The sequence below is a fragment of the Phoca vitulina genome, unplaced genomic scaffold (genome assembly GCF_004348235.1).
Source record: "Phoca vitulina isolate PV1807 unplaced genomic scaffold, GSC_HSeal_1.0 scaffold18, whole genome shotgun sequence".
In the NCBI taxonomy this organism is placed as follows: Eukaryota; Metazoa; Chordata; class Mammalia; order Carnivora; family Phocidae; genus Phoca; species Phoca vitulina.
The window spans coordinates 9532046-9555491 of NW_022589721.1; the positions used below are offsets into that span (position 1 = coordinate 9532046).

The following is a 23446-nucleotide window of genomic DNA, read 5'->3' on the forward strand; positions in this document are numbered from 1 at the left end:
CCACTCCAGCAACCCTCAGTTTGTTTCCTGAGATTAAGAATTCCTCATATCAGTGAGGTCATATGATACATGTCTTTCTCTGTTTGACTTATTTCGCTCAGCATAATACCCTCCAGTTCCATCCACGTCGTTGCAAATGGCAAGATCTTATTCCTTTTGATGGCTGCATAATATTCCATTGTATATATATACCACATCTTCTTTATCCATTCATCTGTTGATGGACATCTTGGCTCTTTCCACAGTTTGGCTATTGTGGACATTGCTGCTATAAACATCGGGGTGCACGTAGCCTTTCGGGTCCCTACTTTTGTATCTTTGGGGTAAATACCCAGTAGTGCAATTGTTGGATCATATGGTAGCTCTATTTTCAACTTTTTGAGGAACCTCCATACTGTTTTCCAGAGTGGCTGCACCAGCTTGCATTCCCACCAACAGTGTAGGAGGGTTCCCCTTTCTCCGCATCCCCGCCAACATCTGTCATTTCCTGACTTGTTAATTTTAGCCATTCTGACTGGTGTGAGGTGGTATCTCATTGAGGTTTTGATTTGGATTTCCCTGATGCCGAGCGATATTGAACACTTTTTCATGTGTCTGTTGGCCATTTGGATGTCTTCTTTGGAGAAATGTCTGTTCATGTCTTCTGCCCATTTCTTGATTGGATTCTTTGTTCTTTTGGTGTTGAGTTTGATGAGTTCTTTATAGATTTTGGATACTAGCCCTTTATCTGATATGTCATTTGCAAATATCTTCTCCCATTCTGTCAGTTGTCTTTTGGTTTTGTTGACTGTTTCCTTTGCTTTGCAAAAGCTTTTTATCTTGATGAAGTCCCAATAGTTCATTTTTGCCCTTGCTTCCCTTGCCTTTGGCGATGTTTCTAGGAAGAAGTTGCTGCGGCTGAGGTCGAAGAGGTTGCTGCCTGTGTTCTCCTTTAGGATTTTGATGGACTCCTGTCTCACATTGAGGTCTTTCAACCATTTGGAGTCTATTTTTGTGTGTGGTGTAAGGAAATGGTCCAGTTTCATTCTTCTGCATGTGGCTGTCCAATTTTCCCAACACCATTTGTTGAAGAGACTGTCTTTTTTCCATTGGACATTCTTTCCTGCTTTGTCGAAGATTAGTTGACCATAGAGTTGAGGGTCCATTTCTGGGCTCTCTATTCTGTTCCATTGATCTATGTGCCTGTTTTTGTGCCAGTACCATACTGTCTTGATGATGACAGCTTTGTAATAGAGCTGGAAGTCTGGAATTGTGATGCCGCCAGCTTTGCTTTTCTTTTTCAACATTCCTCTGGCTATGCGGGGTCTTTTCTGGTTCCATACAAATTTTAGGATTATTTGTTCCATTTCTTTGAAGAAAGTGGATGGTATTTTGATGGGGATTGCATTGAATGTGTAGATTGCTCTAGGTAGGATTGACATCTTCACAATATTTGTTCTTCCAATCCATGAGCATGGAACGTTTTTCCATTTCTTTGTGTCTTCCTCAATTTCTTTCATGAGTATTTTATAGTTTTCTGAGTACAGATCCTTTGCCTCTTTGGTTAGATTTATTCCTAGGTATCTTATGGTTTTGGGTGCAATTGTAAATGGGATCGACTCCTTAATTTCTCTTTCTTCTGACTTGTTGTTGGTGTATAGGAATGCCACTGACTTCTGTGCATTGATTTTATATCCTGCCACTTGACTGAATTCCTGTATGAGTTCTAGCAGTTTTGGGGTGGAGTCTTTTGGGTTTTCCACATAAAGTATCATATCATCTGCAAAGAGTGAGAGTTTGACTTCTTCTTTGCCAATTTGGATGCCTTTGATTTCTTTTTGTTGTCTGATTGCTGTGGCTAGGACTTCCAATACTATGTTGAATAGCAGTGGTGATAGTGGACATCCCTGCCGCGTTCCTGACCTTAGGGGGAAAGCTCCCAGTTTTTCCCCATTGAGAATGATATTCGCTGTAGGTTTTTCATAGATGGCTTTTATGATATTGAGGTATGTACCCTCTATCCCTATACTCTGAAGAGTTTTGATCAAGAAAGGATGCTGTACTTTGTCAAATGCTTTTTCTGCATCTATTGAGAGGATCATGTGATTCTTGTTTTTTCTTTTGTTAATGTATTGTATCACGTTGATTGATTTGCGGATGTTGAACCAACCTTGCAGCCCAGGGATAAATCCCACTTGGTCGTGGTGAATAATCCTTTTAATGTACTGTTGGATCCTATTGGCTAGTATTTTGGTGAGAATTTTTGCATCCATGTTCATCAGGGATATTGGTCTGTAATTCTCCTTTTTGATGGGGTCTTTGTCTGGTTTTGGGATCAAGGTAATGCTGGCCTCATAAAATGAGTTTGGAAGTTTTCCTTCCATTTCTATTTTTTGGAACAGTTTCAGAAGGATAGGTATTAATTCTTCTTGAAATGTTTGGTAGAATTCCCCTGGGAAGCCATCTGGCCCTGGGCTTTTGTGTTTTGGGAGATTTTTGATGACTGCTTCTATTTCCTTAGTGGTTATAGGTCTGTTCAGGTGTTCTATTTCTTCCTGGTTCAGTTTTGGTAGTTGATACATCTCTAGGAAATCATCCATTACTTCCAGGTTATCTAATTTGTTGGCATAGAGTTGCTCATAATATGTTCTTATAATTGTTTGTATTTCCTTGGTGTTGGTTGTGATTTCTCCTCTTTCATTCATGATTTTGTTGATTTGGGTCATTTCTCTTTTCTTTTTGATAAGTCTGGCCAGGGGCTTATCAATCTTGTTAATTCTTTCAAAGAACCAGCTCCTAGTTTCGTTGATCTGTTCTACTGTTCTTTTGGTTTCTATTTCATTGATTTCTGCTCTGATCTTTATTATTTCTCTTCTCCTGCTGGGTTTAGGCTTTATTTGCTGTTCTTTCTCCAGCTCCTTTAGGTGTAGGGTTAGGTTGTGTACTTGAGACCTTTCTTGTTTCTTGAGAAAGGCTTGTATTGCTATATACTTTCCTCTTAGGACTGCCTTTGCTGTATCCCAAAGATTTTGAATAGTTGTGTTTTCATTTTCATTGGTTTCCATGAATTTTTTTAATTCTTCTTTAATTTCCTGGTTGACCCATTCATTCTTCAGTAGGATGCTCTTTAGCCTCCATGTATTTGAGTTCTTTCTGACTTTCCTCTTGTGATTGAGTTCTAGTTTCAAAGCATTGTGGTCTGAAAATAGGCAGGGGATGATCCCAATCTTCTGGTACCGGTTGAGACCTGATTTATGACCTAGGATGTGATCTATTCTGGAGAATGTTCCATGGGCACTAGAGAAGAATGTGTATTCCGTTGCTTTGGGATGGAATGTTCTGAATATGTCTGTGAAGTCCATTTGGTCCAGTGTGTCATTTAAAGTCTTTATTTCCTTGTTGATCTTTTGCTTAGATGATCTGTCCATTTCAGTGAGGGGGGTGTTAAAGTCCCCCACTATTATTGTATTGTTGTCGATGTGTTTCTTTGCTTTTGTTATTAATTGCCTTATATAATTGGCTGCTCCCATGTTAGGGGCATAGATATTTACAATTGTTAGATCTTCTTGTTGGATAGACCCTTTAAGTATGATATAGTGTCCTTCCTCATCTCTTATTACAGTCTTTGGTTTAAAATCTAATTTGTCTGATATAAGGATTGCCACCCCAGCTTTCTTTTGGTGTCCATTAGCATGGTAAATGGTTTTCCACCCCCTCACTTTCAATCTGGGGGTGTCTTTGGGTCTAAAATGAGTCTCTTGCAGACAGCATATCGATGGGTCTTGTTTTTTAATCCAATCTGATAGCCTGTGTCTTTTGATTGGGGCATTTAGCCCATTTACATTCAGGGTAACTATTGAAAGATAGGAGTTCAGTGCCATTGTATTGCCTGTAAAGTGACTGTTACTGTATATTGTTTGTGTTCCTTTCTGGTCTATGTTGCTTTTAGGCTCTCTCTTTGCTTAGAGGACCCCTTTCAATATTTGTTGTAGGGCTGGTTTCGTGTTTGCAAATTCCTTTAGTTTTTGTTTGTCCTGGAAGCTTTTTATCTCTCCTTCAATTTTCAATGACAGCCTAGCTGGATATAGTATTCTTGGCTGCATATTTTTCTCATTTAGTGCTCTGAATATGTCCTGCCAGTCCTTTCTGGCCTGCCAGGTCTCTGTGGATAAGTCTGTTGCCAATCTAATGTTTCTACCATTGTAGGTTACAGATCTCTTCTCCCGAGCTGCTTTCAGGATTTTCTCTTTGTCTCTGAGACTCGTAAGTTTTACTATTAGATGTCGGGGTGTTGACCTATTTTTATTGATTTTGAGAGGGGTTCTCTGTGCCTCCTGGATTTTGATGCCTGTTTCCTTCCCCAAATTAGGGAAGTTCTCTGCTATAATTTGCTCCATTATACCTTCTGCACCTCTCTCTCTTTCTTCTTCTTCTGGGATCCCAATTATTCTAATGTTGTTTCGTCTTATGGTATCGTTTATTTCTCGAATTCTGCCCTCGTGATCCAGTAGTTGTTTATCTCTCTTTTTCTCAGCTTCTTTATTTTCCATCATTTGGTCTTCTATCTCACTGATTCTTTCTTCTGCCTCATTTATCCTAGCAGTTAGTGCCCCCATATTTGATTGCACCTCATTAATAGCCTTTTTGATTTCTACTTGGTTCGATTTTAGTTCTTTTACTTCTCCAGAAAGGGTTTCTCTAATAACTTCCATGTTTTTTTCAAGCCCAGCTAGTATCTTTAAAGTGATGATTCTGAACTCTAGATCTGACATCGTACTAATGTCCGTATTGAGTAGGTCCCTGGCAGTCGGTACTACCTCTTGTTCTTTTTGTTGAGGTGATTTTTTCCGTCTTGTCATTTTGTGCAGAGGAGAATAGATTAATGAGAGAACAAAATGCTAGCAGGGTAACAACGTCCCCAGAAAATATACTCTAAACAAATCAGAAAAGACCTGAAGCGTGGGAAAAGAAAGGGAAAGAGAGAAAAAAGAAAAGGAAAGAAAAAAAGAAAAAAGAAAAAGATAAAGATAAAAACAAACAAAAGCAGAACAAAACAAAACAAAACAAAAACAGAATGTGATCAAATATGATCAGGCTGGATTATAGATCAGTGCCACACACTAGATTTTGGGTGTATTTTGGTCTGTTAAAAGAAAGTCCCTCCCAAAATTTTAAAGAAAGAAAAACTTATATATGTACAAAAATAAGGGTTGATATGATGAAGGGATGGAATATGACTGTAAAGATGGAAATTATAAAAAATTTTAAAAAAGGATTTGATAAGTTGTTTGAAAAAAGAAAGAAGAGGATTAAAAAAAAAAGAAAGAAAGAAAAAAGGGAGAGAATGTGATCAGGCAGGGGAGTAGAAAAAAACCATACACTAGAGATTTAGAGTATATTTTGATCTGTTAGAAGAAACTATCTCAAGATTTTAAAGAGAGAACAACTTATATATATATGCCAAAAATACGGGTAACTACTATGAAGGGATAGAATATGACTTTAAAAATGAAAAATAAAAATGTTTTTTTTTAAAAAAGGGATTGATAAGATGTTGGTTGAAAAAGGGAAAAAGAAAAATTCAAAAAAAAAGAAAAAAGGAAAAAAGAAAAAAAGACAGTTAAAAAAAATAATTAACTTTGAAAGACTAAAGAATCATGGTAAAAAAGCCATTAATTCTATGTGCAGTGTTCCCCTAGCGCTGGAGTTCTGCCGTTCTCATTGATCGGTAAACTTGGTCTTGGCTGGCTGTTCTCGCTGATCTTCTGGGGGAGGGGCCTGTTGCCGTGGTTCCCAAATGTCTCTGCCGGAGGCAAAATTGCCCCGCCCTTGCTGGTCCGGGCTAAGTAATCTGCTCGGGTTTGCTCTCCGGAGCTTTTGTTCCCTGCAAGCTTTCCGTACAGCTTTGGAGGCGGAGAGTGAAAATGGCGGCCTCCCAATCTCTGCCCCGGCGGAGCCGAGAACTCGGGGTCCCGCTCCTCAGCAAGCCCCCAAAGAAAAGCAGTCAGTCACTCACGTCTCCCCGGTCTCCGGCCGCACTCCGTGCTCACCCGGCCTGTGACCGCGCCTTTCTATCTGGCACCCGACCCCGGGTGGAGTCTCCAAACCCAGCAGATCCCCGCGGTGCGCTCCCGCACCTCTCCTCCCGGGGGAAGAAGGTGAGTCTCCCCGGATCTGCCGCTTGTTGGGTCCCTGCTGGAGGAGCAGTGGCCCGACTGTGTCGCGGATCACGGTTTATAGCAACCCCGAGCTGAGAGCCCGCGCCTGGGCTCCGTCTCTGCAGCCGGCTTCCCTGCTCCGATACCTGGGAGCTCTGCCGCACTTAGGCACCCCCGGTCTTTCTGTGACCCCGAGGGTCCTGAGACCACACTGTCCCGCGAGGGTTCCACCACCCACTTCGCCACCAGAGTGACGTCCCTCAGCGGAGCAGACTTTTAAAAGTTCCGATTTTGTGCTCCGTGGCTCTATCACTTGCCAGAAGCGGCCGTCGGAGGCCCCTCCCCCGCCGTCTATCCTCCCGAATATCACCTCGGATTCACTTCTCCGCACGTCCTACCTTCCAAAAAGTGGTCGCTTTTCTGTTCAGAGAGTTGTTGCTCTTCTTTTCTTTGATCTCCTGTTGAGTTTGTAGGTGTTCAGAATGGTTTGATCCCTATCCAGCTGAATTCCTGAGAGGAGAGGAAATCCAGGTCTCCTACTCCTCCGCCATCTTGCTCCGCCCCCTCAGAGGTTCTTTTTTCTTGTTTCATGAATTTGGATGGGGAAAAAATGTTTATATTTTCCAATTCTTATGGAAATTTTTTTCTAACTGAATTTTACCATTTCGTTTAATTTCAAACGTAGGCAGCAAACCACTGGGACTTTGTCACCAACAGGAATTACAGATGTTTTTATATTACATTATAATTGTTGCAGATACCTCAAGTAGTTATTAGATTTGCTAGAACTTATAATTTTAGGCAATAATTAGGAAGCAATATATTATTACATCAAAATTTGTTTTTTCAATTATAGATTTTAAGTACTTGGATAACTGTGTTTCAATATAATCAGTTTATCTTTCATGCCCATGTGCTTTATTATATTTTATACACCTAAAAAGATAATTCTAGGATAGGATTCATCATCACACAAAAAAGAAACCCTATTCTAATTAGATTCCTCCCAACTCACCTCTTTTTACCTTTGTAATTTTTTGTCTTCTCTTTTCCTTAAGGGGGCTTGGCTCAGGGATTGTTGCTTTGGCCTATGATGATCTGGAAAGTATTAGTTGCATTGGAGAACCCTTTCCTTCTTACTCTTTTGTCTCTCTTCCTAACAGGACAGATCAATTCTTCCCTGAATCAGAGAGGTCCTAAAACTCAGATTAGGAATGTGGGGAGAAATACCCTGTCTTGGAGTTGGCTTAGGCTTGAAGCTATTTAGAACCTGATTATGGTTCAGATTTACTCACTAACTCTCCCATACATTTCAATCTGACTGGTTTTGGGATTTGGGATTAAGAATTTATTCCCTATTGCACAGAGAGCTCTGTATTGTCTTTTTTTATGTGTATGTCTTGAAGTGAAAGACTCTGGCTGAATATAAGTGTAAAATGAAATGTTCTATGTTTAATAAAGGGGAAGAAAGCAGCAACCTCCTTTAGGGTGTCTCTTTTAAAACATAATAGGCCCATCTTTTTGATTTTACAGTGCAAGACTGCTGGCCTTCTGGAAACATACTTCAGAAATTAACTAAGGGTTCTTAAAAAGTGTAGTCACAAGGTATACAGAGACAAGTTACATCGGTATGTCTCTCAAGGAGATAAAAGAAGAGTTATTTGTTCTTTCTTTATAAATTTGTATGAGATTCTGTCCAGTCTTTGTAGCATCTTTCATAGGCAGCCTGCAATGTTCATTACATTCCAAATATGCTTATTCAATAATAAACCTGCTTTCTTTCTCTCTGGGTTTTGTGGGTTGAACTTTTTAGTAGTATATTTGTTTTGCCAACAAAAGTAAAGATTTGGCTATCCTTAGATCTGTTGTTTTATTATCCTAATGCCATTCCTTACTTAATACAGTTTGATTCTCAACATGACTATGAATAATTACTGTTGTATACTTTACTTTCTTTATCTGTAAGGAGAGAAGCTCTGGGTTGATTCAATTTTCTGTATAAATAATTTTTCTGTTTTTCTGTAAAAACGTGTAACACATTAAGGAGGCATGTTTGAAGTCTGACTTAAATATAAAAACTACATGGTGGTGGAGAACGGGGGTTTCTAAGCACAACGAGAGGCCATGCAACTACCATTCTGGAGGCATGGCATGGTGGCTGAGATGCCAAAGGCAGAGAAAATAAAAATGGTTTAAATATGAGCTCCAAGTCAGTGGTCACAAGAAAATATGTTTTGAATTATAAGCATTGATTTGCAATTAAATTGCTTCTTACATAGGCGACTCTACATAGTATGCTCCATAATTCATAGCAGCAGGGATTTATTTATAACAATGCTAATGATTCTCTAGACTAGCATGCAGGAGACCAACTGGAGTGATAACATAAGTAAGAGTGCCTGGAAATAGCAGGTGCTCAATCACATTAGCTTCCTTCCAGTTTCATTTTAAATAATATTCCACCGCCCCATATGAAAATGAAACATGCTTTGGTTTTATCTCAATACTACTTTAAATTTTTAAAATAGAAAAATACGTTTGGGGTGCCTGGCTGACTCAGTTGGGAGAGCATGTGACTCTTGATCTAGGGGTCATGAGTTCAAGCCCCTCATTGGGCCTTAGAGCTTACTTAAAAAAAATAGAAAATACATTATACTTCTTTGTAGAACATGATTCTGATACATAATCTGTATATTATGTCTGTGAACAAAATTCCTATGTATAGCTAATGAAAGGCAGATATTTGATGATACTCAGAAATAATTTACCACTAGGCCTTTGTTTTATGAGTCTTTCATCCACATGCTTTAATTATGTCACATATTTAAATGGCATCAAATGCTAAATGGCTCAGTATATTAGATTACATAATGTCTATATTCATTTATAATGCAATGGGACTCCAGACTTGTTTCAAACCTCAAAAAAATTCTATAAACCTTAAGGACATTTGGAATAAGAGATTAGCCCAAGGCAAGCATGCCGTTTAAGCAGAAGATCTGGAATAAAAGTTGAGTTATCTATGTCATACACTAAAGCAGTATGATTTAATTAAAAGTAGGTCATATGATGTTACTAATGAGAGATAACTGTAAAGTTGGAGAGCTACAATTATAAAATGAACTTTTTATTTTTTATTTTATTTGTTCCAAATTTTCTCTTCAGTTGATAGTGCAAAGGGCTCTCCATTTATTTATTTATTTTTTATTATTTTTTTTTAAAGGTTTTATCATTCCACATAGAGTTGGAAGTTGAACAATGAATGGTACCAGATGACTACTGGATGTCTAATCATAACACTCTTGTGTATGTACTTTGGACAGACTTATAGTTATCAGTGACTGAGTTACATAATCTTTTTTTTCCCCCAGAATCTAGGACTACATTAGCATGAGAGAAACAAAGGGATTGAAAATAATGGTACAGATGTTCAAAATAGCTAACACTGACTATATCTGTTAGGTATCTGTGTAAGGTTGTGTTTCAAATGAAATGCAAAAATACATTTCAGATGAACACTTTTTATTAGTTATTGGTAGGAATTTACTTTTTCTTAATTCTCATACTTAGCTTGGAGGAAGATTTCGGAAATAAGTGGGGAACCCAAAATCTCGCCACTTATTTTTGATGCCATGCATCCATTCAGTAAACATTTAACCACCTGCAATATGCGATAACTGTTAGGTTCCAGAGATATAAAAAAGATCAATGCAAGGTCATTAATCAGCCTCTCTAGAGGGCAGTGATTAAGACTGGACTCCAAAACATGACTGGCAGGCAACTATGACTTTGAGCAAGTGACTGAACCTGTCCTTGTGTCTTGGTTTCCTTATCTGTAAAATGAGAATATTAGTATCCCCTAATTCATGGAGTTGTAGTAAGGCATAAAATAATATGTATACAAAACTTCAAACTGTTCTCAACACAGACAAGTTATTATCTCTTCTCAGTCCTCTCTATGGGCTTGCCCAGTTCAGCTGCTTGAAATTCTATCTATTTTCTCTGGTTTGCTCTTGCTTCTTCTACATGTTTATAAATGCTCAACCCTAGATGTGAAACACAGCATCTCCTTATGTCTTGTACCTCACCTGGTTCCTTCTTATTTATATTTTTAATATTCAGTTCATGTGTCACTTTCATAAGGAAGACTTCTCTGATTTCTCTTTGTGACTGGGTCAGAGGCACCTCCACGCTGTGCTCTCGGCACTCTGTTTTTATTTCTAGCAATTGACCTCACCTGCTTTATTTCATCTGATTATAAATTCTCTAAAGGCAAGAACCATATTGAATTCGTAGTTAGTGCAGGACCAGGCATATAATTGGTACTTTTGAATGCCTGAAAAAAGGAATGTATGATATCATCTATTCTCTCTAACATATTCTCCAAATATGTTTATTCTTAGGGTCTTATTATTCTAATTAGCTGTCAATTGAATGCTCACTGTATGCTATAGCAATGGAAAAGATCAAGAATACGTCATTGGTCCAGTTATAAAATAAATAAGTCATGGGTATGTAATGTATAGCATGATGATATAGTTAATAATACTGTCTTGCATATTTGAAAGTTGCTAAGAGAGTAGACTTAAAATTACTTATCATAAAAAAAATTGTAAACTGTATGGTGATGGATGTAAACTATACTTATTGTGGTGGACATTTCACAATGTATACAAATATCAAATCATTATGTTGTATACCAGAAACAAATATAATGTTGTATGTCAATTATACCTCAATTAAAAAATATTGTATTAGTACTATGGCTAGTACTCCCAAATTTGATGATTTACCTTTCAGAGTTCTAAGGCTATAAAATAACTGGGGCTTTACACACACCAGAGATATCTTTACCAAGGACCTATTATTTCAACTTTAGATTTATTTGATTCCATCCTGGAAGCTTTAGGGCGCAAGGGGAGGGTAAATTGGAATGTTTTTCTGCTACTAAGACATGCCTAAAGGAAATCTGAGAGCTTCAGCCAGAATGCTGGGGAAAAAGCATTCAGACAGAAAGGACAGCAAGTGCAAAAGCTTTGAGGCAGAAGTGTGAACAGTGATTTCAAGAAACATCTAGGAGCCTTTGTGGCCCAAAGAGTATAGTAGAGAGGGAGAATAGTAAAGAGGTCAGAGTATATATAGGCAGATTAAGTGGAACTTCATATTATAAGATCTATGGAGTTTACTCAGATTTAGAAAGCCAATGGTGGATTTTGATATAATTTAACATATGTTTTTATTTATTTTTTATTTTTTAAGAGATTTTATTTATTTGCATATTTATTTAGAGAGAAAGAGAGCAAGTGAGCTGGGGAAAGAACAGAGGGAGAGGGAGAGAGAGAATCCCAAACAGACTCCGAGCTGAGTGCAGAGCCCAACACAGGGCTCAATCCCATGACCCAGAGACCATGACCTGAGTCAAAATCAAGAGTCAAATGCTCAACCGATTGAGCCATCCTGGAGCCCCAATCTGACATATGTTTGAAAGATTACTTTGTTGTGTTCATAAGAGATTGTATTGGGGAACATGGGAAAGGGAGAAACTAGCTAGAAGAGAGGTTAAGAGGTAAGAGATAGCTGATGCCCTAGGTCAGGGTAGAGGTGTGTTTATATAAACAGCTACAATGCCATTAGATGAAATAAATCAAGTAATGAACATTAAGGGAAAAATACGGAATCTGCCACTATTTGTGTTTCATTATCTTTACATAATATTGAGTCATTTTATGGATAAGAACAATAGGACTTCTACGTTAATCCAGTGTGTCCATAGATAACTAAAGTAACACAGAGTTTCAACAGACACTTGTCAAAGTGTGAAAAATAAGAAGGGAAGAAATTATTTTCCAAACACATTTTTTTTTTTTATGACAAAGTGAATTGCAGGTACAGATATTCTGTTTTGCTATCATTTAATACATGTGACATTCTCCGTGAGATAAACTGCAGGGTTTCTCATCACTGAGCAGGACTTACCACAGGATGCTATCATTTTGGATCTACTTCTGACAAACACAATCTCCCAGTGTCCAACATAAGCTCTTGAAAATATTTTCTTCAGATTTAAAATGTACACAATCTTAAACCATGATAAAAAAAAAAAAAAAACCTATCTTCTAAAATAGACAAACTGTAAATTCTTATGGTTCAGTTCAGGTTAAAAATATTTACTGAGAGCCTGCTTGTATAAATTAATGCATTGAATGCTAAAAAGTTATATGTAGCCCAAGACCTTATGAGCTTATAATCTTCCAGAGTGAAACATTATAAGAAAAATCAAAACATTGCATTTAAAGAGTTTACAAAGTATGGTCATATTGGTGTTCGCTTTTATGTAAAAAATAAAATAAAAAGCTTTCCTTGGGGTGCCTGGGTGGCTCAGTCATTAAGCGTCTGCCTTCGGCTCAGGTCATGATCCCAGGCTCCTGGGATCGAGCCCCGTGTCGGGCTCCCTGCTCAGCGGGAAGCCTGCTTCTCCCACTCCCACTCCCCCTGCTTGTGTTCCCTCTCTCTCTGGGCCTCTGTCAAATAAATAAAATCTAAAAAAAAAAAAAAAAAAAGCTTTCCTTATTTTGGCACTTAGGGATTATAGTCTAATAGCTCCCTACTTACATACTCTAAAGCAAAACCTTTCAGTCAGTCCAAATTTCCTGCCCATGTTCTCAGAGACAGCAGTCAAAATTTTACTGCGGGGTAAGACTTAACATGAAAAGCAGCAGAGCCTGACAATCTAATTCTCAAGCATTAATGAAATTAAAAATAGAGGCATAAACAAATTAATATATGACAAAGGCAATTGCTAGAATACACAAAAATAACTTAATTCTGGAATATTGAAGAGAAATAGAAACTATTAGAAGACTCAGCTGAGGAATAGCAGAATAGAGGGTGGTGTGGGGCAGGTGACCATTGTTTTAAATTACTTTAAATGGAAACCTATATTATATTATTTTCTTTGTTATTACATGTATATTTTACTTTGATAAAAATGCAAAATATATCTTAACTTAAAAATGTATCCTTATGAATAACAAACCCTCTGGCTCTATTGCACATGCTTTACCCACTAATTTTGACTTTCAAAGTATTAAATTATTAAATCTGAAAGTCAGCCAGTTCTGTGTATTTTGGATTTCTGTATAATTACTATGAGGGAAAACAAATAGATACGTGTGAACGTGATCAAGAAACTAAAATATATTAAGCTCTCCTTATGAGACAGTAACAGTTTCAGAACCAAATGTATTTTTAATTTATTTTTTATATTTTATTGTGTTTATAATTTTTAAGTAAGCTCTAGGCACAATATGGGACTTGAACTCATGACTTCAAGATTAAGAGTTGCATGCTCTACCAACTGAGCCAGCCAGAAAACCCAAAATGTTTTAAGTAAGTTATTTAATATAATTCTCCCAACAACCTTACAAATTATACAATATCATCTCATGATTAGATACACAAAATAAATTGTGTAAGGTCACAGCTGATTTTAGCTTTTCTCTTGTTTTTAAATCATTGTTTAGAGTTAAATAGACCTAGTTCTAAAACATGGACCTTTCCTTCCCCCTTTCCTATTCTAGAAATTATCAGTTGTGGTCATATTTTTAACATGGTTAAGGTATTTATGGTATTAATTAAGTTAATTAAGGTATTAACAAGCATAAGGTATTTACGGAATAACTTTTTTTCCATAGTATCTTGGTATTATGGGTAAAAGTCTAGTCACATCCAAGTCAATTGATAGTGAAGATTATCCTTAAGAAATTTAAAAAATACTAAACATTTGTGCTATTTTTAGGAGTAAATGTGTATCCATATAATAACATTAATAAATTAGATTTAATTAATGTTAAAATGACAGAAATATACTAATTCCATTAAATATAACATGCAATGCAAAGTGCAATGCATATTTTCCAGTGCTGTGATTCTTTTAGAACACTTTGAAAATCACATGTATTAATATTCCAGTATTTGCTGGGAAATTTACTAGGCCCTCTGTATGTATTGCAATTAATTGAATATTCACAATAACCTACTGAATTAATAACTATGATCTAGTTTTAGGGATTTAAAAATCAAGGCTTGGCTTGCCAGAGGTCATAGATACAGTAAGAGGATTTGAACCCAGGTCTACTCTTCCCTCTGTTTTGTTTGTAGATATGACTAGTCAACCAACATGAAATATACTTAATTAGGCTATAATTGATCCCATGAAATTTTTTGGTTAGGAAGGACCATTTGTATATATTATGGCATATTCCATGCTGAAATTAATATTTCTATGACCTATCAATATAGAAATCTACCAGAAAGAAATAGGATTATTTTAGGCAGGCATATTCTTAGGGAATGCATACTATACTCTGGTGCTCCTGCCTTTTTCAGCTAAGTCACTGAAAACCATGTATTTAATAATTTATCCCAGTGATTAACAGCTATCCTTTTGACCTATGGTTTTCTGTATCCTTTGGTTTTTCTCTGTCAGGATTTTGGTTATTTCTTGTCTGGCTCCTGGAAATCTTCCATGTTATTTTTTTTTTTTTTCTTTTTTTTTTTTTTTTTTTAAAGATTTTATTTATTTATTTTAGAGAGAGAATGAGATAGAGAGAGAGCATGAGAGGGGGGAGGGTCAGAGGGAGAAGCAGACTCCCCGGTGAGCAGGGAGCCCGATGCGGGACTCGATCCCGGGACTCCAGGATCATGACCTGAGCCGAAGGCAGTCGCTTAACCAACTGAGCCACCCAGGCGCCCTCTTCCATGTTATTTTAATGAATTTTCTGGCTATATACAGATTTCTCTTTTGCATGGCTCTGAATTTTAAGACAATATAATCACCCTTTCTCTTAAGCTTTCTATAAACTTTCCTGTCATCAGTTATTTTTTTCTCTTTGGCAGAATTAAATCCAAAGTAATTATTTCTCCTTTTATTCCCTTTATCCTCTAATAGATGAAACCATCAATTAAGAATTAACTGGCTGTTCTGTTATTAACCGAATGGCCATTTAATAGACATGTACCTTTTCTTTATTTCTTATTGCAACATTTTGAAGTAAAGAATTTCAATTACCCCCATTTTAGAGATGAGAGACTCTAGAGAGGTTAGATGACCTATGAAAGTCAGAAATCATATGTATATAATTCTAATATGTGAAAACGTTATACAATGAGGAAAAATTACTATGTGTAACAGACACCAAAATTCCATACTTTTAATTATCAGTTCAAAATTGTTGCTTTTTTTCACTGAAATTCACGGTAAGAAATATACATTATTTTATTTATATTTATTTATTTATTTATTTATTTATTTATTTATTTTTAAAGATTTTATTTATGTATTTGACAGAGAGAGAGAGATAGCAAGAGCAGGAACACAAGCAGGGGGAGTGGGAGAGGGAGAAGCAGGCTTCCTGCCGAGCAGGGAGCCCGATGTGGGACTCGATCCCAGGACCCTGGGATCATGACCTGAGCTGAAGGAAGACGCTTAACGACTGAGCCACCCAGGCACCCCAATATACATTATTTTACTGCAAATATACACATACACATCTACATGTACTCGTACACACACACATCACATGGGTATATTCATTGTATTTTATTCATCTCTCTATATGTAGCTGAAAATAGTCCCACAAAATAATACTTATCTTTACCATGGTCTTTGAATTATAATATTTTTCTCTTCTTTTTATATATTTATCTTTTATTTTATTTTAATTATTTTACCTTATTCAACATTATATCAATTATAAAAATGCTGGTCATGACCCAGTGAACTGATTTTAAGACTCACTACTGGTGACCCCTGGTTTGGAAAATCTGCACTAGATGATATCATCTCCATGTCAATTTTGTACAATGCATTAGGATCATTCAGCTGACTACAGAGTCTGTGGTAACTTTCCACAGTGATATCATTGTTTCTCTCTCCTTACTGAACTGTTTTTTTTTTTTTTTTTTTTACTTTTCACTCTATCTCTATCCCCATAGAGTTGTATGCAAGCATATGATTTTTCAACATGCAATATTATTTTATTTAGTTATAAAATCCATCTTCAAAAGCTTGAACTAAAAATTTCCATGGTCTGCAATTGAACTGTACATTGCTTTATTTTAGGGTGTCCTGTTTTTCATTAAAATAATTTTTAAACCACTGTGTTGGATTTCCTATTTAACACTTAGGTATGGGTTTTGGAAAGACCATGGGTCACTAGGTCCATGAAGTGGCAAATGGGTCCTTGTTTTGGAAAATCATCCTAGAATTTATCCAGAAATATATATTCATGAACCATCATCATCACAACCTGCTCCATTGTTAACTGGGGACTCCCACAGTTTGCCCTCTTGTGTTCCCTGGATCAACTTTTCAGAATTCTGAATGGGCTGTTCATTTACTATGGCTAAATGCTTAGCAAATCCTATGCCCTATGTGTGGGTGATGTCTCTGTGTCTGATGCCTCTTCAGTGACTTCCTTAATCTGAAAAACAGTAAGTCTCTTCCCCTTGAATATATTTTTCCTAAATTTTTCCCTAAGATCAGCAGTCTTCTGGCTATGATCACTGCTAGTTCCTGCATCACACTGCATCCGAGGCCCTGGTCTCCTACTAACTCTAGCTGTGGCAGATATGGCAACTTACATATCTGATATTCTGTTACTGAAACTAATTTTAGGTCTTCCTCCATTTTACTGTGTGCTTGAGTCCACCCCCCCCCCCCCCCCCCCCCCCGCTAGAGCTGCCTCAGCAGCTCCAACATGGTTTTCACTTTTAGGCAACCTTAATTTTTAGGAGAAATGTGTAGTTTGGATAAAGATTTATCACCAGTTCTTGATAATATTTAAGTCACTGCATTTCTCTATTTTGTTGAAATGTCACTTTCTGTGTGTTCATTCTTCATTTACTCAGCCAATATCTTCTGAGCACCTAATCTTTTAGGCACTCCTCTAAGTCCTGAACACAGAATACAACAGGCAATACCCTTATGCTCAGAGAGCTCGCCGACAATAATGTGTGCAGCGCTTTAGAGACACCTGGGAATATAAGCACTTTTCCAAAACCATTTCTTTAATGAATCTAATTTAAAAATCCTTGATAAAATCTCTGCATGGCCTATACCACACTTGTAGATTGAATGTTAAGTGGTTGATTTTTAAAAATATAGAAATGGCTTTAAAAATTTCCTGATTCTGTCTAATAATAAAAACTCAGCAAAAAAATGTTTCTTACCGTGACAACTTGGTAAGGCTCTATTCCATCCAGGTCTTCCATCATCTCCCATGATACAGGTGAGTGTCGAATAACCTTGAAGAACATAACCAGCATCACAGTAATAGGTGACTGTTGACCCTAATTTATAATCCATTCCAAGTCTTGTGCCATTCATTATATTGCCTGGATCAAAGCAGGACTCTCGAAGTTTTGCTGAAAAACAGTGTTGATATAAAATGAAATGCTTTAAGATACTATTTCCTTTGAAACCTTTAATATTTCTTCATTTCTATTTCTAAACAGATGGGAAAGTACCAGCACCCTTTCTGCTTCTGTTTGAGGGCTCAACGTACAAAGTAGTCCATAATCATACCTGACGTTTTGCTAATTCGTATTGATGAGTAAGAGAATAAAATTTTTCATTAGTCCTATTAAGACTCATATCTAATATACAGTCAAGCATAGAGTTTTAGAGTTTATTAAAAATTATTATGTGCTATAATCCATGCATAAATATTTTAAATGAATTATTTTGGAAAAGAAGGACTTATTTCTTTATTTAATATTTATTTAAAAGCTCTTCTCCCAAATAATGTATACTCATTCCTTGTGACTGAACCAGGAAATGATACTACTGCCTATGTTGAGCTCAGTTCATTTCACCACTGGGAGGAAGGTAAAAGTTTTCTCTACCCTGAAATCATTTCTTGTAACCCATCTCCTCTAGTCATTCCCCATTCCTATCAGAAGTCTGCCCATTATCAAATAGCAGCAAAATCTTTATGACATACAAACCAGGATCTTTTGGAGCAGAGAGTCTATGTTAAAGTCAAGTACTTTTATTTATTTATCTATCTATTTATTTTAAGATTTTATTTATCTGTCAGAGAGAGAGGGAGGGAGAGAGAGCACATGAGAGCACACAAGCAGGGAGAATGGCAGGCAGAGGAAGAAGCAGGCTCCCCGTTGAGCAAGGAGCCCGAGGCGGGACTCCATCCCAGGACCCTGGGATCATGACCTGAGCTGAAGTCCCACACTTAACTGACTGAGCCACCCAGGTGTCCAAAAGTCAAGTACTTTTAAAGTTAACACTAACAGACACATTGAACATTAAGTCCATTCACAACAAAGGAACTAAAAGTTTTCTGTGCACCCAGATAGTGAACTAAAGAGAGAGACAGAACATTTTGAAAATATGTAGAGAAACAGAAAGATCAGTTCATCCATTTTTGGGAATAAGCTCTAAAACAAATTGTTGTTAACAGATCTGGGCAATGCCTTAATATTTCTGTTTTATTATTATTATTATTATAGATTCCTTAAGAAATAGTACAAAAATGTAAGGGCCACCACAAGTTCAGGATAACAAATGTGATTTTCTACATTAGAATTTATTTTATGTTCATGGGAAGCCAGGAAGTGGGTGCATCTCTGCACATGACTCATGGAATCACTGGGATTTAAGTCAACAATATCTTAGTGTTTGGCTATCACAGAAATTATTTTATTGTAATATATCCAACTCTGATTAATTGCAACAGTAGGAATATATTTCTTCCATTCATAAAAGTTTACAGAGTTCAAAGTACTTCAACATTCATAGGAAATGAGGAGAAATTTGTGCTTTAGAAAGAACACTATACAAGATTTCTCCCAACTCAACTAAAGAGGAAATGGCAGAACCAAACATTTAGATGATTTAAATAGACTATCAAAGGAATGAAGTTCTGCTTTCTTTCTTTCCTTCTTTTTTTTCCAATAAGTACTTAAGAGCCCACACTACCCAACAAACTCTGGAAATATAGCAATGGACAATCAGAATATATTCTGGCCAATGTGGCAACTACAGTTTATTAATTATATTAAATAAATGCTTGTAACTGTAATGATTATGGCGTAAGGGGAAGCATTCAGGAACCTTCCTGAAGAATTGACATCTAAGCTGAGCATTGAGAGAGAAATGAGCTGACTAGGTGAAAGAGAGACAAAGCGCATGAAGGGGACGAGTGTGCAAGTCGGATAAACCTGATGCCTGAGTTTCAATCCAGAGCTAAATAACTTGATCTTTTTCCAAGTGCACATACACAGATGCACACACATGAAATTTGCACCCTACATATTATTCAGAATTCACAATAAAAATCACTTCTCAATCCAACAAACTATATTTCTTCCCTGGTAAAATATTCACACAATACCATTTTCCCAAAAAGAACCAGTGGTGCGAATACTCAATTTGGTTACTAAGAATGGGACTTTAGTGTTCCAGGAGTTGATTTGTTTACTTTAAAAAGGAAAATTGTACATTGAGCCTTTCCTTAAACAAGCAGGGAAACAACATAACTTTTAGGCAGATCAGAAACCTAGCATTTATAGCTGGCCTTCATGAAATTGAGCAAAGTCCCTTGAGGGAAAAGGAAGAATTGAAGTTACTGTTTAAAAGGATTCATCCCCCCCCCCCCAAAAAAGGATTCATCCCTTTGTCAAGTGTAACCACCTAATATTCATCTTTTGAAAAGTTTGCTTTTTCGTTCTTTAAAGTTTTCCCAATAGTTTCAGTGCCATATCAGGGAATCTATATTGCAAATGTCCTACTTTTTGAGGAAAGGGAAATATGGCCAACAAATGAAATATATTGCCTCTGCGACAATTTTATATTGCTAGCCTCATTTTGAGAGGATTCATTTATCTCATTATTGTGTTTACACATTACATTAAATCCTTGGTGAATAGCTTTCTATGAATAATACTGCCCTTGTTTATTTCCAGGTCTGCCATAGCAATTGTCTGGAAATTTTGGAAACACCTGGAGAATTCTTACGCAAAGGTCTAGGCAGTAGATGGAAAGGCGATTTGAGTTTTTGAAAAAAAAAAAAACAAAAAACAAAACTGTGAGGCAGACAGGTTGATATTATTATTTTTATTAATAATTAATTTTATTTGCCTTCACAGTAGTTTGCCTACTGAATAGATCCTAGGCAAAAAGCTCCCTTGCCTTATATTCTCCAAATAAAGCATATAAGATGTCTGCTGCAAAATAAAGCATAAGCAATAAAGCTTACATCTTACATATGGTTTTTTAAAAAATTTTTACAAAGCATTTATTTTTCAGAGTTTTTCCACCAGCAATGAAAGTATCTTAAATGCTTATTTTAATGAAAAAAAAAATGACATTAGAAAGCCATAAACTGTGCCTTGAAGAAGATTCAACTGGAAAAATTAAAACTTTACTATGCTCTTATTTCCATTTTATTCCTGAAAACAGACAGATGTTGAGATAATATATAAATATATCATATATAATAAGCATGTCTATAACACTATGAAGTTTTTTATCATACTTTGCACAAGACAGTGATAGTTATGTTTGTTGAATTCATATGTAATGATTGATTTATAAATAAATTTTTTTTTCTGGGAGAAAAAGAATCATAAAAGGGATTTTACTTCAAAATTTATTCCCACATAGAGCTATATGCTCATGAAGGGACCATTATTATGAATAACATCAGTCTGTATAATCAAAAGTAGTTATATGTTATTTTTGGTTTTCAAGGGTGACCAGAGTATATAACTGCCTGTTATTTCCAGGATAGTGAACATGTGTGGGTGGGCATACACCGGCTAGCATGAATTCAGCAACTAAGAACTAAGCTCCCTTCAAGATGTATATGCATTATATTTCCCTCATCTGATCATAATCAGTCCCAAGAGGCCTCCCTATTATTAGCGTAAGAGCTCACCTAAGGCCAGGCGTCCCAGGGTGCTTTTAGAGAATAAGTATAAGCCATACATGTATCTCTTTTATTTTGGAAAATATTTCTGCAAGGGAAATTAAGCAATTGCCCCCAGAATACCTCAGGGTAACACTGAAATGTAATAAGGTGCTCTGTGAAAAAAATATATCTTAACTTAAATAGGTACATTAATTTAGAATGTAATTTATGAAACTGTTAGGGTTCCTGGAGCAGGTGGTTAACTTACACCATATAAACAACCAGTCATAAGTCTTCCACTGTACGTATCGCTGTCTATAAATTGGCAACCCCAGCTACCTAAAACACCAGCTGCCGGGAGGTCTCCTTCAGTAGCACGAAACTGTGTATATTCTCTCTCCATCAGAATCAATATATTTTGTAAAAGAATACAAATATTACTATTATATGAGTCACATTTATATAAATGTTGTAATTATGAATATTTAAGACATACTTATTAACATTATAATCTAAAATGGTCTTAATATTAAAACAATGCAAATGAGGGCACTGTTTAAACTCTAAATATTTATTCCACTGTAAATTTGTTAATATTATATCTCACTGAAATTACAACGGAGACTAGGCCTGATTTGAACTCTTCATGGAGACATTGTTTTAAAATTAGCCAAACATCTTCCCTTCAGCCCCAAACTTCTACTTCCTGCTCCGGTTTACTATTGTCTACAACATAAAAGCATATCCACAATTTGCTTTACATAAGTGAAAAGTGCTATTCCTTCCAGAATCCATGTTAGCGAGCTTGTGTTTTTGCAATGTTCAAATATAGCATTGGTTCATTGCACAACTACTGTGTATTTGCACACAAGCAAAAATAAGATTCAGTGTCTGTCTTCAAGGGGGAAATGGAGAGAAAGATCTGAACACAAGCAGTGGTAACTATACTCTGGTGTGAGCTCTAATAGAAGTAGGTGTTGCTTTTAAATTAAAGGCCTACTAAAAACATTATGTATTTAGAGTGAGGCAAGACTTAAAAGCTTTACTTTTCAGTGCCAACAGAACATGCTCAAGTGAAGGTACAGGACATGTATTACAAATGACAAAGGAAAACTCTTTTTACTATTCAGGGTCTCAATGCATATGTCAGTTTATTTTGTGGGGGGTGCATATTTTAGGAAAATTCTGAGGTGTCTCTCTATGGCAGAAATAGACATAAGGACCACTTTATTAGCTTTAAGAAACTAGACAATTAAAGAGGTAACATTTTTTGAAATGAGGATAGGAAATAGGGAGGCTGATGAAAAAGACCCTGGGGACCCTGAAGTGGGGAATGGAACTTCCCCATGGATGAGAGTTGTGAGGACCAGTTCAGAGAATTAATTAGGTCGGATTTAGGGAGTGCCATGAACTCGATACTAACATCAGAAGAAATACTCTTCGGAGTATAAAATATAAGTATAAAATAAGACTTCATGAAATTGTGTCTAAGTGGGTATTGGTGTAGTAGCTAAGCATGGTGGGGAGTAATTGTAGGGTCCAGAAAGACTGAAGTTCATGGCATGATTATGTATTTCTCTCTGTTTGTACTTTTATATTTTTATTTACCTTTATTCTTAGTAGTAATAATAATTTATGTCATTTCCTATAACTTTTTAATAATCTGATCCTTAGTTTTGTCATTTGTAAAATAGGGGTAGCAATACTTAGCACCTAATTCTGTTACTTTAGTATTTTTGTTGCATTTTTAAGTGTACCTGCTCACAGGAAGGATAGAGATAATTCATTAAAAAGAGCTGATCATTGTACCTAGAATAGATTAGGTACATAATGAATAGTTTTGTCTTTTAAAAAATTTGCATTTGTGGCCCTTTTCCTAAGGCAGCGTAAATCTTAGGTTTTTGGAAATAATGGGACATGGAAATGGATCAAGCTGGGAAATAGGAATGTGCATACAGTTAGCTAAGAAAAACGGAGAGTAGGCTTTATCTCAACTGCTTAACTACGTGGATTTAGGAATGGCTACCTGGAATGTTGGTAGAGAAAGGACTGTGATGTCAGTTCCTGTTTCCACAAGACATAATGCTGGAATGAATTAGTACCATCTGCCCTGAGCATGGTAGAATTAGTGGCATTTTTCCTGTATCTTTTCTCCTAGTGATCTCTGGAAATGTTTTACAATAGGACCTAGCTGTACTGACTTGCTTACAGTTTTCTTTTCTTTCTTTCCTTCTTTGCTTGCCTACTTCCTTCCTCCTTTCCTTTCCTTTTTCATTTTTCCTTTCCTTTCCTTTCTCCTTTCTTTCTTTTCTTTTCCTTTCCTTTCCTTTCCTTCCTTTCCTTTCCTTTCCTTTCCTTTCCTTTCCTTTCCTTTCCTTT

General features: G+C 36.4%; 1 protein-coding gene across 7 annotated transcripts in view; it reads right to left on the reverse strand.

The window, feature by feature from the left end:
• The window catches only part of CSMD3 (CUB and Sushi multiple domains 3), a 1192082-nt gene that overhangs the window by 234922 nt on the left and 933714 nt on the right, over window positions 1-23446 (reverse strand). For all 7 annotated transcript variants that reach the window (XM_032415697.1, XM_032415696.1, XM_032415695.1 and 4 more), the window contains one exon: window positions 17370-17564. In XM_032415697.1, coding sequence (XP_032271588.1) covers window positions 17370-17564 — 195 coding nt within the window. The remainder of the gene's footprint in view (window positions 1-17369; window positions 17565-23446) is intronic.